The sequence below is a fragment of the Pipistrellus hanaki genome (genome assembly GCF_964339955.1).
Source record: "Pipistrellus hanaki genome assembly, chromosome: 6".
NCBI lineage: Eukaryota > Metazoa > Chordata > Mammalia > Chiroptera > Vespertilionidae > Pipistrellus > Pipistrellus hanaki.
In genome coordinates this window covers 14,629,268-14,650,206 of record NC_140508.1, presented here as the reverse complement: position 1 = coordinate 14,650,206, position 20,939 = coordinate 14,629,268, and the positions used below count along the sequence as shown (strand labels likewise).

The 20,939-nt window shown below is 39.6% G+C and overlaps 1 protein-coding gene across 10 annotated transcripts in view; it reads right to left on the bottom strand.

The window, feature by feature from the left end:
• STAU1 (staufen double-stranded RNA binding protein 1) overlaps window positions 1-20,939 on the bottom strand; it is a 73,036-nt gene that overhangs the window by 38,771 nt on the left and 13,326 nt on the right. The window contains exons 1-3 of one of the 10 annotated variants that reach the window (XM_084887093.1): window positions 6,756-7,002; window positions 5,017-5,141; window positions 1,512-1,668 (exon numbers count right to left, since the gene is read on the bottom strand). The exons of 2 other annotated variants lie outside the window; for them this stretch is intronic. In XM_084887093.1, coding sequence (XP_084743219.1) covers window positions 1,512-1,668; window positions 5,017-5,141; window positions 6,756-6,960 — 487 coding nt within the window. In that variant the 5' untranslated portion in view covers window positions 6,961-7,002. Of the gene's footprint in view, window positions 1-1,511; window positions 1,669-5,016; window positions 5,142-6,755; window positions 7,003-15,911; window positions 16,012-19,493; window positions 19,567-20,939 lie in introns of those variants that run through there. 7 more of the 10 variants (XM_084887095.1, XM_084887096.1, XM_084887094.1 and 4 more) reach the window with 7 other exon arrangements.

Sequence of the window (20,939 nt, the reverse complement as noted above, 5' to 3'; positions counted from 1 at the left end):
CCTAACAAGGAATTGAAGTATGACCTCCTGGTTCGTAAGTCGATGCTCAATCACTAAGCCAGGCCGGCCAGCCTTATATAACTTTGGTTGTACTGATTTACTGGGTTATTGGCTTATACTTAGAAGTATGTTTGTACACACAATTTTATAGAACAATGCATTTATTAAGTACTAACTGGATGCAAAGGACTGCTAAATTTGAAGGACACATTCTTGCCCCAGAGGAGCTCAAAGAAGAAAAAATACACTCGAAGAAATACAACACAATGTGTAATAAAGGCAGGTACAGAAACACTGAGAAGACAAATTCTATCTGATGAAGTTAGATGAGAACCACAGATATTTCCATTCTCACTATTTATAATGAGATTTGGCAAATCAATTATGTGGCTATACTTGTTAGTTGTTTTCACATACAACAGGAGCAAATATATCTTGTGTTACCTCAGAATTATCAACTTTAGAAAATACACACTATTCATTTTCCAATTATTTTCTAAGTTCATCCAATTCATAACCCTTCACAAAAAAAACACCACCACCACAACTTGGAAACATTAGTGTCAATGCACAATCACATTTAAAAACTCTTTAATATCAAAATTTAATATCAAACACAGAATAACACTAGCAATGGCAAAGTTCAATTTAAATGCATACAAAAAGCCACTTTAAAATGCTTCTTTTGGGTATTATATAGAGGAAAACGAAAACGTCCTGATTCTGTACTATAACTGGTCTGACTAAATTTAGTGCTTGAATCAAATTTGTAAGAATATTTCTGGATTTGGAAAATCAGAGGGTCACATGAATAACCAACCCACTTGTACTTAACATCAATCAGAATTACATTTTACTTAATTCATATAATTGCATATTAAATATAACTTGAATCATTTTAAGATCAACTCTGACCCATTACATTTATCTGCAGAAGAGAATAAATTTAAAGACACAATACCACAAAAAAGTCAAAAGCAATGAGAAAAGTGGACTAAAGTCTTCCAGGATCATTCCTGCAAACAAAAGGCACTCTTATTAGTATTTTTCTCACTTGGTTTCCTTGTTTGAAGAGATATTATCTACTGATTTGTATTTATTTTCTCATTCTTTTTAAAAATCAGGAGACATATAACTGATAATCAGGACTTCTGATCAACATGTTATAATCACTATCAGCACACTGAGTTGAAGTGATTCTAAGTAAAATCTTTATTCGTGCCAATCTGTACAAACTTATCAAGGGGGAAAATGTATTTTCATTTAGCTTTTCTGAAATTTTAGTAATTATTTGGTGACACCCCCACCTCCCATGAATGATTCTCCAGACCATCAGGAATGGAGGGACCATTGATTGGGAACCACTGCTTTCGAGTTGGGATAAGCATTTGCCACTGGTAGTGCAGAATCTGTGCTTTCAAAATTCAACAAGAAATAATTCATATAACATACTAAATGGGTACCTCTAGACATACTTTTGAAAGGAACCTGTCTTGGCTCATGCATAATACCTGGATTCCTTCCTTCGCTATGAAAAGGGCGGACTATGGGTTTAGGAAATTTTGTTCCTTCCAAAGCTTTGGCAGCAGCTGTGTGTTGGGCTTTTTTAATACTAGTTCCTTCAGCTTCCCAGCGCTGATCTCCAAGTGTTAGCTGTACTGTAAACACCTACAAATGAAAATTGTGAGCTCTCAATTCATGAAACCTGCTGTTAGTTGTAATGTCATTTGGACCTTGAACATATTTTATGTCATAGTTTAAAAAGCTTGGTCATTATATTGGTAATTTTTCTCATCACCACCTTTTTTTGGTTTTTACAAACACAAAAAGATTGTGTGTGTGTGTGTGTGTGTGTGTGTGTATTAGCATTCCATGAAAAAACCTATGCTTTAAAAGATGGGGGTACATACAGACATTGTAAAATGTTTTCTTATATATTAAAATATTAGACACATTATTTGGAAATCATCCAAATAGATATTATCTTCCAGTTACTTCTCATGGAAGAAATTTAGCAAACTTGATTAGATACATTACAGCAACTCACATAAAATTAAGGCATTTGTTTTGATGTTGTAATGTGTTTGTAGACTCCTTCCTGAAAACACAACCCCGATAGGACAAAACTTGAATAAATTTGGGAATGTCAGCCAGGATCTAAAATGCTGCCTTTCACTTTCCTAAGATTCAGATGCTGCCTCCACTTTCTCAAAGAAAATCAGATCCACAGCAAGCAGAGCTAAAAAATGTTCCCGAATTCAATTTTAATGAGGCATCCAAAACAGCTAATTTCATTCTCAACAAATGGCCTCTTTCTTAAGTATAAAGGTAACTGCACTCCATTCTTAAAATTACGTTATGTTAATGCTATCAGTATTGAATTAATACTGTCAGAGCACTGTGATTCATTAATTTTGGTGTACAACTAAAGAATAACCTAGGAAGCATAGTAAAATACACACCCCGAGAGATTTCCAATTAATAACATGAGGGACAACTTAACATGTCTAATTTTAATGAGTTCCAAAGTGATCATGATGCACTCCAAAGTTAGACTCACTAATTTGGAGCTTTATTCTCCTGATTTTATCACTGAATATAACTTTATTTCATTTAAAATAATCTATATGAGAAATGTTGCCATCAGTATGTCTAGGTCATTTCAGTATGGTGCATAAAGGGATGGGGGTGACTTGCCTTCATAGCTGATTTTTTTCTTTTTCTTTTTTAAATATATTTTATTGATTTTTTACAGAGAGGAGGAGAGAGGGATAGAGAGCCAGAAACCTCGAAGAGAGAGAAACATCGACCAGCTGCCTCTTGCACGCCCCCTACGGGGGATGTGCCCGCAAACAATGTACATGACCTTGACCGGAATCGAACCTGGGACCTTTCAGTCCGCAGACCGATGCTCTACCACTGAGCCAAACCGATTTTTCTTATTAGGTCTTAACTTTAGGATTCCCTCAGTGCACAGCTTCCACTAACGGGGAAAAATGAGACTCCTTCATCCCCTGGACAGATGGGGCTTCCTGGATTTATGCTGCATTTCACAAGGTTAGTTATTTAAGCACCAATAGCATGCACACAAACCCCTGGCTGGCCTGTGAAGTCTGAGCAGAAGCCTGCAATGCTGTGCAAGCCCTGGGTCATGAGCGTGATTCTTTCATGGAAAGGCACTAAAGGGGAAATGCTAAAAAAACAAAATTAAGAGTTAATTCCATTAACAGTTTTGCCTTTCACCAGAACCTTACTTATCCAGTGCTATTGTCACTCTGTTGCCTTCCGTGTGGAGGGGTGATAGCGAGTCAGAATCTTAGTTTTTATAAAATGAAGTGTACACCAGACCTGTGACTTTTTAAACAGTATAACAGTCAGCCAGGAGGGAATAACTCTTCCTCTTTGACTGAGTTGTAAGTTTTTTTAAAAATGCAGTTACAGATGGACCACACAACCAAATTACTTAGAGTATCAAAGTTCAAGTAAGAAAGTACATATTTTAAAAATATCAAAATAGTTAAGCCGAAACCGGTGTGGCTCAGGGGATAGAGTGTCGGCCTGCGGACTGAAGGGTCCTGGGTTTGATTCCGGTCAAGGGCATGTACCTTGGCTGCAGGCACATCCCCAGTGGGGGGTGTGTAAGAGGCAGCTGATTGATGATTCTCTCTTATCAATGTTTCTAACTCCCTATCCCTCTCTCTTTCTCTCTGTAAAAAAATCAATAAAATATTTTCTTTAAATAGTTAATAAAGGGAATCTCAAAGTTCTGCAAAAAAAAAAAAAAAATTCTGTAGAAGAAACAGAACAGTTATAGAAAATGACTAATTGTCTGCTGAAAATATAGTAACTTCAAAATATGCTTTAGAATAATGTTAAAACTAGCTTCAAGTGAGTGGAAAATCTGTTTTTCTTAAATGCATAATTGTTTAATAATAATAGTTACCATTTCTCAAGCATTTACTAAGTGCCAGGCATTGTGCTCCATACTTTATCATATTCTCTCATTTAGTTTTTACAATAGACCTATTTAAATAGTATTATTATTCCCATTTTACAGATGAGGAAACTGAGGTTCAAAAAAAGTAGTACCCGTAACTTGCTCAAGTTCACAAAACTAGTAAGAAGCTAGGATTCAAACCCAATTCCATCTGACTCCAAAGGCCATTTACCTAATTTATGCTATGGTTCCTAATTATGATAGTGGTTGGTGTTACTTTTAGTCAAATGAAAAGAAAACTTGTTATTATTTAAGGCTCCAGGTTTGCATGTCAACAAAAATGAGACATAAAGAGACAATTCATTAAAACTAGGATCAGAAACAGGAGGCTCAATTCCTTATCTCTCATACTATAACTTCTCAAACTATATCTTCTCATACTACACTGGCAACAGATAAAACTAGATATGCAAACATTTAAGTTCCAATATCTGCATTAGCAAGAATATTAAACAAGCTTAAAAAACTGAATTCCTGAACAAATAGTAAACATTTACATTACAGTCATTTTTCATTCTCTAAGGTAAGGGGAATGACAAGGATAACTGACATCAGAGACAATGCAAAAATACTCACTTTGAGACCGATTCCTACCTCTCATCTTCAAACTTTTTACCTAATGGCTAGTAAATGGCAAAACTGATTTTCAGTTCACCCCTCTCCCACCCAGTCTAAGGTACTCTTGTAAACAAGCAGGAAAGAAGCCAGAGGTAGGCCATAACCAGGATGGCCGAGAGCCTGGAAAACTCACAGGAAATCATTTGCAGGTGGTTGAGAATATACAAATTGGAGCTTTAAAAGCAAAATGTCCTAAACAGAAGTATATATTTTATTTGACCCATTCTACAAGAATGAAAAAAGAATCAACTTGCCAAAATCTATATCTTTTCAATCTCTTTAAGACAACCACAGTAGTTTGAAAATACGTATTTTGAATCACAGCACCACTTGCAACAGTATAAAAAGAGAAAACATTCCTGGTGGGTTATAAATGCACAAGCAGTATGAACAATATTTACCTTACAGTGAGCTGGACCTTGCTCACGCAAAAGCTTATACTCAGGCTGAATCTTGTTGAAACGGGCTAACTCATTCACAAGACACATTGGGGTTTTCTCTTTGGGGTGTGCCATGCTAGAAGGAACTGAAAAATAACGTAAGAGCATTGAAGTCAAGTACATAGACTGCTGCTCTCCTATGGATATGAAAAAGAGGGAAAACAAACTAAAGGTCTGAGGATTTAGAGTGGCAGTAATGCAAAACTGCAAACCACAATGGGGGCATGTGCCTGAAGACAGCTGGGAACTTTTCTGAACCAGTTGAGTCCAGCTCACCTGGGAGAGGGTGTCTTCAAAAGAAAGAGAGTAAGAAGTCAGGGGAATAACTAAACCATGGCAGACAAGCAAGATCTGATATCAGATGAAGCACTGCTATTACAACTAACCAAGAGAGTAACAAGGAGGTCTTTGAGCAGACATATACTGGTTACGACAACAGCTGTCAGCTCTATTCTAGTCGTTATTTCACAACACGCAACATGCCAACACCATTTCTCAAACAATAACTGTCATTTTCCACACACTTAACTTCTCATTCCAGGGTGTCCCCTACTCTGATCTCCAGAGGCTGCCATCCTCAGACCTTAGCTATTTTTAAAATTTATTCTAAGTTAAATAAAATGGCCTCAGTGGGCAGGAGTTTTACAAAGTTAATAGAATGTAAATATAAGACACATTAGAAGAAAAAGCAATACATCACAGAGAACTGAAATAGTTGGTGCCATTGCCTTTTAAGCCGGACTCAACTGGCAAATGTGGGTAAAACTGAATCTCTAGGATTATGAAAAGTCAAGAATGCTATCTGGTGAGCCAGTCAAACAACGTCCAGAGCCATGCAGCTCAGAGTGGGACAAGCTAACACTCTAAGAATAAATTTACAAAGGAAATAAACAATGAAATGCAAAGGAAATTATCAGGTGTAAGGGATAGAAAGGCACTTGTTACAAGGTGACTCTGCATGGAGACAGCCATGCTCACATTCATTTAATTGGTTTTGCCACTTTAGTTAGAGGGAGAATATTGTTTTTAGTTGTTTATTTATTCAGGTGTTTCAAGTCTTTTCTAATCAATGAGCACATTTTTAGTTTCCTAATAATCAAATTTCAGTGCCTCTAAACTTATTTCCTTTTTATAAATCTCTACTTCTTCGTTCAATCTCTTAATTGATCCTCACTATGATTCCTAAACTACCTCTGGAATCTCAAACTTATTCAAAATAAAAATTAACAAATGCCAATGCACTCTTCTGCTTGCCAGTAAAGCTGAGTGCCTCCTTGCTTGGAATAAATTTTTAGAGACATTCAAAAAGGGGGCTTACAAGAATTCTTTATTAGTTCTGGGAAATAATTTTAAAAGCAGGATTTTCCCATATAACAATGACTCCAAAGTGGAACTTACTGTTCAATTCTCTCTGCCAGCCACCACTTTATAACAGACTTGACATTATAATTGTTTTCAATTCTCTTTCTTTACACTTTGAAATGGTCTGTCAACTAAGATTTCAATTCAATCCAATGCACAACCAAGTGTTTTATATCTGAGATTAAATAAAAAGCTTGGGCAGTAATATTTTCTTCTGCTTCTTGAAGGTAAATATGAAAGCTCCCTAGCTCTGCAATCTACTTAAATAAAAATAAAAAATAAAACAGGCTGAGAACACATTTGAAACAGAAGACACTTGGATTCATATGCTTGCTTACCTGCAGCTGCAATGATGGGTGTAATAGATGCAGAGGGTAAAGCAGAGTTTTGAATAGGTCTACCTGCATTTTCAGAGGGCAGAGAGCTAGTAGTAGAAGGAATACTCATCAAAGGCTGTGAGAGAAGAGACTGGTTCTTGTTCAGTATTTGGCTCCCTGAGAGAGCAGCAGATGGGTTCTGAACTTGCACTTGAACTTGAGACATGGTCACTTTCAACAAAAGTGAACAACTGCAGGTAAACAGCTTTCAGTGCAGGTTAATTCAGTGCTATGAAGTCTAAAGTTCTACCTAAAAGTTGTAAGGGAAAGAAAATAAAAAGGTAAATTATAGAGGAGATATGTAATTGCCAATGTTCAGTCAAAACTGGTGTCACCTTCTCAAGCATGAAAATAGCCCAATTTAGCATGTAGCTATGACCATGTATTAGAACTGTTTCTCCTTGGTATACAAGAAGGTTTCTGTTTTTTTGACTTTCTCAGTGTTTTTAAATTACTTACAATACCCTTATGCTCTGCATGTTCATTTTATGAAGAAAATCAATAGGGTATCATAATATTTATTGGTGACTCTTAAGAATTATAAATTGCAGCTTATATTACAAAATATAAAAATGGAGATGTTTTTCCATACTATATAGGATATGGTAAAAGTTTCTGGCCTCAAAATTCTAGGAAGCTGAAAGCAAACTGGGTTGTAACACCATTAATAGGTGAATGTAAATGCTGCTTCCATTTAAGGGCAATGTGCTCACATTGGCACCTTTAGAGCTTTCCTTTAAGCTGACTGAAGGAAGAGAAAAATTTCTCTTCTGCTGTTTTTTTTTGTGGGTTTTTTTTTTTTTTAATGATGATAAAAGATCAATTTGTTTTCCTAAGAGTTTTGTTTTGAGATGGTCTCATTTACATACCCCAAAGAAAACTATTGCACTCACATCAATGCTTGATCCTGAAAAATCTGAATAGCAGAGAACTTTCTATTGATTTGTACAACTAAAAGCAAAAATAGAGAAGATGAAGAAGAGAGGAACAGATTTCAGACTGGCAATTTTACTGGTGTGGTGGTAAAGACTCCGAGGGAAGCTCCAAAGGCATTCTTTCTAAATACACTGATTTTTCCACAAGTCCAAAATAAGGACAGTTCTATCATTTTTATGATCATCATGCAAAAAGCTGAAAATACTGAAGGCAAATGTACTCAAAAAATAACCAGTAGCATCAAAGAAGAGAAAGCAGAAACAAGCAAATGAGTTTTATTGCAGAGTAATTGTTCATCACTTTAATTTTTTCAAAAGTCTCAAAAATGATTTTTAAAGAAAGCTAGACCTTTAGAAAGAGATGAATGACCAGAACAATTAAGTTACTTGAGGATTCCTGACATATTCTCCCTTGCTGAAAGCAAAAAGGACTACAAACCTCAACCAAACCATCCAAAAACCTCAACTACAATATGACTTTGGATCACAGAGGCATAAACAGTACCCTATTCAACAAAATTGCCCAATATTGCAGTTGTTTCTTTTGTTGACTTTTGGAATCAAAACCAAATAGCAGTTCCACTGAGGATCATAATGATCTTAGCAGACAAGCTGCCAGTATCAAAAAACAAGTCCAGAACCATTGTTTCATTGTTTTTATTTCCTTCAGCTGCCAAAATATATTTTTCTCAATCTTCCTCCTCCTTCTCTTATTCACCTTCTTCCTCTCCCACTCCTTCTAAACTGTCTTGAGGACATTTATCTACAAAAAAAAAAAAAAAAAAAAAAAAGACACTTATAGTATACTCACAACACTTTAGGACACCAACACCAGACCAAAGGTAGCCAAAGGGCCATAGCTGGTTTGGCTCAGTGGATAGAGTGTCAGCCTGCAGACTGAAGGGTTCTGAGTTCAATTCCAATCATCATTGACTAGAACCCCAGTGCATGGATTTGTGTACCAGTGGGGTCCCTCAGCCTGGCCTGTGCCCTCTCACAATACTGGACCCCTGGGGGGATGTAGAAACACACAAAGTGGCAGGTGGCCAGGGAGGAGCCCAAGCCCCACCTGGGCACCACTCCTGCTCATCCTGGCCCCACTGTGACGGCCACATACTGCCTGGAGGTGAGGTGGAAAAGACTCACACCACTGCAGCTGTGCTGGCCAGCGCGAGCCTGGCTTCTGGAGCCCGTAGGTCAGCTAAGAGGCTCTCCAGCTGTGGAAGTGCACTCACCACCAGGGGGCAGCTCCTGCATTGAGCATCTGCCCCCTGGAATTCAGTGCACTTCAGTGCTTAGGGTTTTATATATATATAAATGTTTCTACTTCTCTCTCCCTCTCTCTTCCTCTCTGAAATAAAAAAATATAAATTTTTTTAAAGTAGCCAAAAGCAAGTGTTTGCTTCAGAGTCTACCCATACCCCAGAAGGAGCAATCCAACTTTGCTCTCAGTAACTCCTGAGAGTCTGAGACTTGAATGAATGACTTAAATTTAGAAAGGGAGGGGCCCAAAGGGATCTATTTTGGCGAATGCTATCTACGTCAGGCCCACTGCCAGCATTTCCATCACAGACAAAAATACACAGATTTTCTAGAAGTTGAGAAAGGAAACAAACAAGCTTTTTAAGTAAGACTGTCCTTAAATGTTAACCTCAAGTTCACCTGAAGTTTTGTCTTTATAACAACTGGTAGAAAACAAGTAGTTCGAAACATAATAATAATAAAAAAATTACTTTCCTAATAAGGCTGTGTACTTTACAAATTTTTAACTTCCAACACTAAAATCCAACAAACATTATTCATTTGCTAATAAATTTTTAGTCATTTGCTAATTTAACACTTGTATGTGTCTTCAGGCCTGACAGAGAATCTAAAGCAGTGGTTCTAAAGAGGGAGTAAGTGTGTTCCCCAAAGACATGTGACAGTGTCTGGAGACATTATTTGGATGTAACAACTGGGGGACCACGGGATCTAGTGGGTAGAGGGTCAAGGATGTTGCTTCAAGTATACATATACTAATCCACAAAATAAAATCCTACACTATTTAATAAAAAATTATATATTTTCTAATACAGAAAAAGAAAATCCCCTTTTTACCTCAAAGGCTCTAAAAAACAGATGCTAATATTTTACCCAAACAAATGCTCTTTTCCTAAAGAGAAGCTTGGCAGCTATCATAGTTATGAGGAAAAATATATTGTTTATAAATTCAAAGAATAAATAAGGCTTTTGACTACTGCTGTTTATATAGTTCACAGCAGCCTTCAGGGGAATCATGGAATTCTGGATATGCTACATCTGTATAAATTTAGAAAATTTGGTGCTCTGTCCTGAAGATCAAGTCCTTAACCGAAAACTTGATTTTTCTTTTTAACCTATCTTTAAGGATTGTTTTCCACCATATAGATTAGGGACTCAATAGAAATACTTTGTTGGAGTTTTCTTATAGACCATTGGTATTTTACACACAGTAAAATTAGATTGAAAAGTTTGAAACACAAAGTCTCTTCAGTTTTTCCCAGGGCTGAAAACACCTTTGACTGTTAGCCTGTGTTATGCTATTTCCCCTGCCTCCCGGCTCCAGCACAGATGAGGGTCTTGGTCTTTTCCTATGTGAAGAGTTTTAGACACCAACTCAGGAAAACACGTTTATTTTATTCGCAAATCCAGAATTTACAAAGCATATATCAACACTATACCACAAAGAGAGGTGCTATAACAGAATTATAGGCACGTCTTTTGAAAAGACTCCTAATTCCAAACCTTCCCTCCTTGGCCCTGTCCCCTGCTCAACCCCTCCTGGGTCCTAAATTTGGCTTGGTGATACAAAAATCTTTTCATTAAAAAAAAAAAAAAAAAAAAGTTTCACCTTGGCTGGCAGCTTCCATTTTACAAGTGCCAAGTACTTTTTAATGGGTTGTGGGAAGAGGAACAAGAGCACATTAAACATAACAATAGCATTTTTAAAATAATACATGATGTGCTAAAAAGTGATCAGGCACAAAAACGTATATTCTTCACTAAACAGTGAACCTACCAAGACTAGGCCATACTGAGTACAATGTGAATGATTTAATATACAAGGCACCAGGCCCGGAGCAGCTGGGTCTGGTGCGGCCAGGCCTGGAGCAGTGGCTGCCAGGCTGGGAGTGGCCAGGCCTGGAGAAGCGGCTGCCAGGCTGGGAGCGGCCAGGCCCGGAGCAACCGGGTCGGGTGCGGCCAGGCCAGGAGCAGCAGCTGCCAGGCTGGGAGCGGCCAGGCCGGGAGCAGCAGCTGCCGGGCTGGGAGCGGCCAGGCCCGGAGCAGCCGGGTCTGGTGCGGCCAGGCCCGGAGCAGTGGCTGACAGGCTGGGAGCGGCCAGGCCCGGAGCGGGTCGGGTGCGGCCAGGTCGGGTGCGGCCAGGCCTGTAGCAGCAACAGCCAAGTCCAGAGCAACTAGGTCGGGAGCGGCAGTGACCAGACCCGGAGCAGCTGGTTGTGGAACTAACCAGAGCAACAGAGGCCAGGCCCGGAGCAGCCAGGCCCGAAACAGCTCGCTCCTCGCCTGTCCCTGCCCACGGCTGCCTCTCAGACATGGCTGGAAACTTTTGCGGGAACTTGAGGGTCTGCTGAATCAAGTGATGAAGGCTTAGATCTGGATGTGTTGAGTTAGTATAGCGCTGGGGTGTTGATCTGTGAGTGCCTTGGGTGGGGCCTGGATGAGGCTGGTTGACCTATTTGGAAATGTCTTTTGTGTGAAATGTATCATTGGGCATGTGGAGGTATTATTGATATGAGAAAATGCTAAGTAACAGATTTACTATCTGAAAAGGGATTTACTATCGGGGAAAGGGAGGGAGGAAGAGACTGAACATAAACTGTGCACCTATGGATGAGGACAATGGGGGATGGGGAGGGGGCAGAAGGTGGGGTGGGAACCTGGTGGAGGGGGGAAGAAATGAGGAACCTTTGTAATAATATGAACAATAAAGATTGATTTAAAAAAAAAATAGATTACCTAATCATCCAAGATGGCTGCGCGCAGGTGAACACCTAGCCGCAGCCGCACACAACAATTTCAATAAAATACAACTAAAATATAAAACGGACATTGCCCAGAACTACAGGAAGGTTGACTGACTGGAAATTCTACAGCGAGAAGCAAGGACAAAACCAGAAGGAGGCGTGGAGGAGCTGGAAAAGCCCAAGGTACGGAGACGCGGCGCGCGGAGAGGACGGAGCCAGAGAGGAGGGGGAGACGGAGTGCCTGGCGGGCGTTCCCTAGGGGAAAGGAGATAAAACTCCGACTGTGCTAGGCCCCCGACTGCTCTGAACCCCAGTTCCCCAGACCCTGGGGACCCAGGCTCAGCCAATAGGGAGCCGGGCTGTAAGGCGGACCCGTGGAAGCCGCGGCGAAAGGAGGTCCCGGCGGCGTACACTGCGCGCAGAGAAGGGACGGTCGGCTGTGCCGCGGGATTGCCCTGGCCGGAAGGAGACTGGGGCTCCAGACTGCTCTGAACGCCACCTCCAACTCCACTTCCAACTGAACTGAACCCCAATACCGGGCTCATTGGGGGAGAGCATAGACTGATTGGCAGCAGGCGAAAATCGAGGGCACCTTTCTCTCAGAGGCGCCGGCAGCGAGCACTGAAGGACCCGCATAGGGCGGGGCTGACGGAAGCCAAAGCTGTAGGCTCCACCCTGAAACCTCGCCCCATCTGTAACTGCGAAATGCGACAACAAAATAAATCACAAACAAAAGAAATGGAGGACAAAAAGCGTCTGGATATAGAGTTCAAATCTACTCTTATAAGGTTTTTCAAGAATTTCCTAGAAAAGATGGATAAGACCTATGAGGATATGAAAAGAGACCATCAAGAAATGATAAGGGAACAACAAGAAATAAAGAATACATTGTCTGAAATAAAACATATTTTACAGAGTCCTAAAAACAAAAGGGAAGATCGCAAGAATCAAGTCAAAGATTTGGAACATAAAGAGCCAGAAGACACTCCTTCACAGAAGCTAGAAGGCAAGAGAATCCAGAAAATTGAAAATAATGTAAGAAACCTCTGGGACAACTTCAAGCGAACCAACATCAGAATTATGGGGGTTCCAGAAGATGAGAGAGAGCAAGATATCGAAAACATTCTGAAAGAAATAGTGACAGAAAACTTCCCCCACCTGGCGAAAGAATTAGACTTACAAGTCCAGGAAGCGCACAGAACTCCAAACAAAAGGAATCCAAAGAGGACCACACCAAGACACCTCATAATTAAAATTCCAAGAGCAAAAGACAAAGAGAGAATATTAAAAGAAGCAAGAGCAAAGAAGGTAGTTACATATAAAGGAGCACCTATACGATTGTCAGCTGACTTCTCAACAGAAACCATGCAGGCCAGAAGGGAATGGCAAGAAATATTCAAGGTGATGAATAGTAAGAACCTACAGCCAAAGATAATCTATCCAGCAAAGCTATCATTCAGAATCGAAGGTCAGATAAAGAGCTTCACTAATAAAAAAAAGCTAAAGGAGTTCATCACCACCAAACCAGAATTATATGAATTGCTGAAGGGGGTTCTTTCAGAAGAGAAAGTAAACAAAGATAAAAAGTATGAACAACAAATACGTAACTATCAACAAGTGAATCTAAAAACCAAGGAAATTAAAAAAAAAATCTGATGAACAATAGTAACTGTTGAATATAATAGAATCAGAGGTATGGAAGGGGAGTGAACTGATGATTCTTGGGGAAAAGGGGAGAGGGGGGCGTGGGAAGAGACTGAACATAAACTGTGCACCTATGGATGAGGACAATGGGGGGTGGGGAAAGGACAGAGGGTGGGGTGGGAACCTGGTGGAGGAGAGCAATGGTGGGGAGGGGGGGAAGGAACATTTGTAATAATATGAACAATAAAAACTTATTTAAAAAAAATAATAATAATAATAATAATAATAATATACAAGGCAGACCCTTCTAGAAACAGTTTACAGAACTATATACAATAATGGCTAGTCTTATTCACTCTCAATTAACGTTGTTAAATCATTGTGGTATAACATAATTGCTTTAACAAATATAGAAAAACATCGTTTTTAATATCTAATTTTTAACTGGATTACCTTATAATTTATAAAGAAGTATCTGTACTTCTGTGTAATCAACATATCATTGGCCATTATAAGTAATGTCTCCAAACAAGATGTTTAAAAAGAAAAAAGGAAAGAAGTCATCCTAATTCTAGACAAGATTTTAAGATAGCCACAAACATTTCACTAAATATCTCCCCATTGAACTTCCTGAGTAGTATGGAAACACAATTCCTTGCCGTAATAAGGCACTTGCATTATCAATAGCAACTTTAGGATATATTTATTCAATATTTAACAGAAATTATTAAGCATCTACTACATGTGAACACATATATATCAGATTGTACATTTTCCAGTGATAGAATCAATTTGTTAAAGTTTCCTCAAAGACCCTAACAAGGCCTTGCCATACCAGCAGACAGCAGCTGTGTGTCGCTGAAGGATGCCCAGGACCAAACCAGAAACAGTCAGACCTGCATCACCACCATTTGTCCTCCAACCAGATCTGAAATATCATGGCTGACATGTACACATAAGGAGCTGTTTGACATTGAAATTGGGACTCAAAAAACTGTTGGCCCAGAAAGGAACTCACTACAAACTGATTCATTTGCCTCTCAGCATAACCAAAATGACTTGTCTCAGTTTCAGTTCTTATAAGGGAATTTCTTGGATCACATGATTTCACACATCTAGAGGAAATAACGAACAACATAAACTGACGAACAAAAACAGACCCAGAGAAAGAGAAGCAGCGATCAGACACTCAAACCTCAGAGGGAAAGTAGGGGAGGGTGGGGGTAAGGGGAAGAGATCAATCAAAGGACTGTGTGCATGCATATAAGCCTAACCAGTGGCCATGGACAACATGGGGGCAGGGGCATATGTGGGGAGGGATTTGGGATGGGAATGGGGGGAATGAGGACAATTATGTGATACCATAAATAATAAATGAATAAAAAATATATAAATTTTTTAAAAATAAATAAATAATAAAGTTTTCCTCAACGATACAGAAGAGATCTTTTTTAAAAAATATGTTTTCATTGATTTCAGAGAGGAAGGGAGAGGGAGAAAAAGATAGAAACATCAATAATGAGAGAGAGCCGAAACCGGTTTGGCTCAGTGGATAGAGCATCAACCTGCGGACTGAAAGATCCCAGGTTCGATTCCAGTCAAGGGCATGTACCTTGGTTGCAGGCACAACCCCAGTAGGGGTATGCAAGAGGAAGCTGATTGACGATTCTCTCTCATCAATATTTCTGACTCTCTATCCCTCCCTTCCTCTCTCTGAAAAATCAATAAAATATATATTTTTTAAAAAAATAATAAGAGAGAGCCGAGACCAGTTTGGCTCAGTGGTAGAGCGTCGGCCTGCGGACTGAAGGGTCCCAGGTTCGATTCAGGTCAAGGGCATGTACCTTGGTTGCGGGCACTTCCCCGGTGGGGGGTGTGCAGGAGGCAGCTGATCCATCTCTCTCTCTCATTGATGTTTCTGACTCTATATCCCTCTCTCTCTTCCTCTCTGTAAAATATCAATGAAATATATTAATTAAAAAAATAATAATAATAAGAGAGAATCATTCGAGAAGAGATCTTTAAGCAGCCAACTGTAAATCTATTCACCTGTTCTCTTTAACTTAACATGGAAAAGTTAAGGAAGAAACCACTTTTCCTACAATAATCTTGAAATACGTCTAAAATACCTTTATTTCCAAGATACTTTTCTGATACATCTTTCTAGCTGTAATGTGCTTATATGTTTTCTGCAAGTAAATTTACTCCCAACTTTACCCCCCAACAGCACCTGCCATTCCCTGTTCCTGGAAAAGAATAATTCATTGACTCCAATAATTAACCAAATATCTATAGACAAGGCACCCACAAGTATAGAAACATGACAATCACTATCATCATAAAAAATCATTTCCAAAAGATCATTTCCAAAAATCAAGCAAATAATGTCCAATAGCAGGCCCTTATGTCAAATTACAATACTAAAAGGTTCTTTAAAAGAAATATGACCAGTCAAAACCGGTTTGGCTCAGTGGATAGAGCATAGGCCTGCGGACTGAAAGGTCCCGGGTTCGATTCCGGTCAAGGGCACGTACCTGAGTTGCGGGCACATCCCCAGTAGGAAGTGTGCAAGAGGCAGCTGATCGATGATTCTCTCTCATCGATGTTTCTAACTCTATCCCTCTCCTTTCCTCTCTGTAAAAAAATCAATAAAATATATATATTAAAAATAAATAAATAAATAAAAATAAATAAAATGTCAAAGATCCTTCTCAGCCTTTTAAAAAAATAAATAAAAGAAATATGACCAAACTACTTGAGAGAGAAAAATAAAATAAAAAAGACCATTATGTACTTTGTACTCAAGTGAAAGACACAGGAAAAGTAATCCTGACGAGACACAATCACCTACACGACAATAAAATCAGCCAAAAATAATGCCTGGAAATAATCCAGGCTGTTCAAGACCTTTGCATTCAATACAAGTGACTGAATGTGGTCCCTGTCTTACAGTTGGCCCAATGTCAACTGGGCAAGGGAGGATTTTCTTTCCACACAAATGTAACCACTGGGTGGTCCATTTAAAGAAACACTTCCTAAGAGAGAATTCATTATTAAATGTTCATCCTAGAAAAAACAATCACACCATGCTGTGTATTAAAGAAAAAAAAAATTACCTCTGCAACCTAACAAGCTGCAAATCTTAGTCTCTTTTTTAGCTCTAAAACCTTATCAAGCTCCCTTCTCTTCCCTAAATTCTTAAACTACATTCAAACACATTATTGTTATAAACTGGAAGTCTTTTTAAAATCCAAACTCATAAAAACATAGAAAATTGTTTTAAACCAACCAAAATAAATATCTATAATATGCTAGAGATTTTTTAATATTTTTTTATTTTTTTAATATTTTATTGATTTTTTACAGAGAGGAAGAGAGAGGGATAGAGAGTTAGAAATATCGATGATAGAGAAACATTGATCAGCTGCCTCTTGCACACCCCCTACTGGGGATGTGCCCACAACCAAGGTACATGCCCTTGACTGGAATCGAACCTGGGACCTTTCAGTCCGTAGGCCGACTCTCTATCCACTGAGCCAAACCGGTTTTGGCTTTAAATATATTTAATTAATTTTTTTACAGAGAGGAAGGGAGAGGGAGAGTTAGAAACATCGATGAGAGAGAAACATCAATCAGCTGCCTCCTGCACCCCCCCCCCCCGCCCCCACTAAGGATGTGCCCACAACCAAGGTACATGCCCTTGACAAGAATCGAACCTGGGACCCTTCAGTCCACAGCCTGACACTTTATCCATTGAGCCAAACCGGTTTTGGCTATGCTAGAGATTTTAAAGAAGTACCTTGTAACATATCCTCCTATATAATAGAGAGGTAATATGCAATTGACCATATCATGCTTTTGCACAAGATGGCCACGCCCATGTGGTCATAAGATGGCCATCCCCATGTTGTCACAAGATGGCTGCCAGGGGAGGGAAGTTAGGGGTGACCAGGCCAGTAGGGGAGGACAGTTGGGGGCGACCAGGCCGGCAGGGAAGGTAGTTGGGGGCGATCGGGCAGGCAGGAGAGCAGTTAGGTGTCGATCAGGTTGGCAGGGGAATGGTTAGGGGGTGATCAGGCTCGCAGGCAGAAGTGGTTAGGGTTAATCAGGCATGCAGAAGCAGTTAGGACAGTGGTCGGCAAACTCGTTAGTCAACAGAGCCAAATATCAACAGTACAATGTTTGAAATTTCCTTTGAGAGCTAAATTTTTTAAACTTAAACTTCTTCTACCGCCACTTCTTCAAAATAGACTCGCCCAAGCCATGGTATTTTGTGGAAGAGCCACACTCAAAGGGCCAAAGAGGCACATGTGGCTCGTGAGCCGCTGTTTGCCAGCTACAGGGTTAGGGGCAATCAGGCAGGCAGGCAAGTGATTGGGAGCCAGTAGTCCCGGATTGTGAGAGGGATGTGTGGCTGCCAGTTTAAGCCCTATTCCTGTGGGGTCCCAGATTGGAGAGGGTGCAGGCTGTGGGATCAGGCCTAAACTGGAAGCCGGACAGCCCAAGGGGTCCCAGATTGGAGAGGGTGCAGCCTGGGCTGAGGGACACACACACACTCAGTAAATGAATTTCATGCACTGGGCCTCTAGTTCTCAAATAAGGGGCTTGGTTCAACAAAATAGTTAACTAGCTTTTCCTTTTAGAAAAGAAAAATTGTAGTCTATAACCATGTGCCATCTACCCTGAAACAAACATGACTGCATTTACCATCATCTTCATGCAAAACAGATCAGTGCCAAGACCCAGTTTTTAAGAAACCAGCCTTCAATTTTAAATTAAATCAGACTGAGTTGTGGCTTTCAGGTTTACTCCCAATTCAGATAGCAATTACGCATCCAAGCCACTGCCCAGGGCCTCAGTTTCCCCAGATCACTTTGTAACTGAATATTTGACAAAGCCTCAGTCCTAGCAATCCGAGAGCTAAAACCTTGAAGGAATCCTAACGTGTAATAAGTTATTCAGTTCTTTTTTTTTTTTTTTTTTTTTTGGGGGGGGGGTGAGTGGGAAAGGCATTATACAAAGTCAGTGTGATAAGTATAAACCCATTCACTGAGTTTTGTATAATTTCTCTAATTTCCTGATGCTTCAATTTTCTCATTCCAAAGAATGTTGGATTAATTTGTCCACTACTGCCACCTTAGAGATATATGATGATGTGCTTTCAATTCTTAGTAAGTGCTAAAAAACACAAAGCAGTTATTTTGCACATAAAAGACTGTAAAATCCTAGGAGCACTCTTATAAAATGTTTTTGGTCTAAATCAGTGTTTCCCAAACTTTTTTTTTTTTTTTTTTTTTGATTTTTTACAGAGAGGAAGGGAGAGAGATAGAGAGCTAGAAACGTCGATGAGAGAGAAACATCGACCAGCTGACTCTTGCACACCCCCTACTGGGGATGTGCCCACAACCAAAGTACATGCCCTTGACCGGAATCGAACCTGGGATCTTTCAGTCCGCAGACCAACGCTGTACCGCTGAGCCAAACCGGTTTTGGCTCCCAAACTTTTGACATATGTGTACCCCTTCTATAATTTTCGTAACGCTGAGTACCCCTCGTACTCATGAGAACATAGAATTAGGCGCAGCTAAGCACGGTGCAATGCATATCCCCACCAAACTCTTTCCGTACCCCTGGGGGTGCATACCACACTTTGGGAAACACTGGAATGATCACAGCCAGTGGTAAACAGAATTTGAATCCTAATCCTATCTCATAATAGAAAACAAAGCTGAATTAGTTCCACAGGTTTGAAAAACAAGTATAACATAATCAACCTGAGAAATCAAAGGCAAACTACAAAAGTTTCTATAAACAAGACACTTATTTGACAAATAACGTTAATGTCTTCAGTATTCAGTTTTTACATCTCCACATTTAATGTATAAGGCAATGCCAGCTAGCAGGTTTTACATCTTGCCAATTTCCCCTGCATTTAATTACTTTCTAATAAAATCTCAAGAGTAAAAAGAAATTCAAACTATATACGTAAAATCTCTTCTACTTCTCTAATATTATAGCCAGAAGTAAATGTCATTCTCCACATTAGTCAATGAAAAATTTAAAAAATATTATGAATTATATACAGGCCTGAAATTATAGAGCCAAATTATGTGTACCTTAAAAAGAGAGGTGTTCTAGGAACAATGTTGTTGTGGTTTATGTCTGAGAGGTTATGTGGTTAGAAAATCCCTGGAAAATAAGAAATAATAATTTACAGAGGGTATATTTTCCTGAAAGTGAATATATATATATATATATATATATATATATATATATATAGTTAAAGTTTTGGGGAAATCTAAAATTTCCAAGTAGGGAAGTTTCCAAAAACATGATGTCCTGGATTGGCACACTCTAGAGTCTACAAAAGGCATGACTCCAACAACATAAACATAGGAGTCAGTAGAAATTTCCTTTTCGGTCTCAATTACTTCCTGATAAGAGAGCTGTGAATGCCTAAGATTTACTTCCCAAAGAAGGAACTGGACATCATATATTGCCTGATCAAACAAGCCTGATTTTTAAACTGCTTAACTACTAGTATTTTACCCTGTTTCCCTGAAAATAAGACAGTGTCTCATATTAATTTTTGCTCCCAAAGATGCTCTAGGTCTTATTTTTCCATGAAGAAGAATACAGTACACATTTATTGTTAAATGAAAATAAAGGAAATTTATTACCTGTATATGGTACGGTAGTACGGTAGTTGTCAACACAAACCAGACAAACTGTGAATCCTACAGTATCAAGAATTTACTCATTTAGCTGAAACCGGTTTGGCTCAGTGGTAGAGCGTCGGTCTTCGGACTGAAAGGTCCCAGGTTCGATTCTGATCAGGGGCATGTACCTTGGTTGCGGGCACATCCCCAGTAGGGGTTGTGCAAGAGGCAGCTGGTCAATGTTTCTCTCTCATCGACATTTCTAGCTCTCTATCTCTCTCCCTTCCTCTCTGTAAAAAATCAATAAAATATATTTAAAAAAAAAAAAAAAAAAAGAATTCACTCATTTATTCAATGACAATCATGTCGTCATCTTCTAGAACATCATCATAACAATCCAATTCCTGAATTTCCTGGTAAATTTCTTGTGACTCCATTTCTTTCAGAATCAGTGGACCAAATCTCTCATGTTTAGCCTAGGGGGGGGCCTTATTTTTGGGGATGCCTTATATTTCACTCAGAAGGAAACATGTAAGTAGGTCTTATTTTCGGAGGATGTCTTATTTTCGGGGAAACACGGTATTTATAAACTAGAGGCCCGCTGTACAAAATTCATGCACAGGGGTATCTGTCCCTCAGCCCAGCCTGCACCTTCTCCAATCTGGGACCCCTCGAGGGATGTCCTACTGCCCATTTAGGCCCAATCCCGGTAGAATACCAGGACCTAAACAGGCAGTCGGACATCCCTCTCACAATCTAGGACTGCTGGCTCCCAACTGCTCACCTACCTGCCTTCCTGATTGCCCCTAACTGCCCTCTCCTGCAGGCCTGCTCACCCCTAACTGCCCTCTCCTGCAGGCCTGCTCACCCCTAACTGCCCTCCCCTGCAGGCTTGGTTCCTTC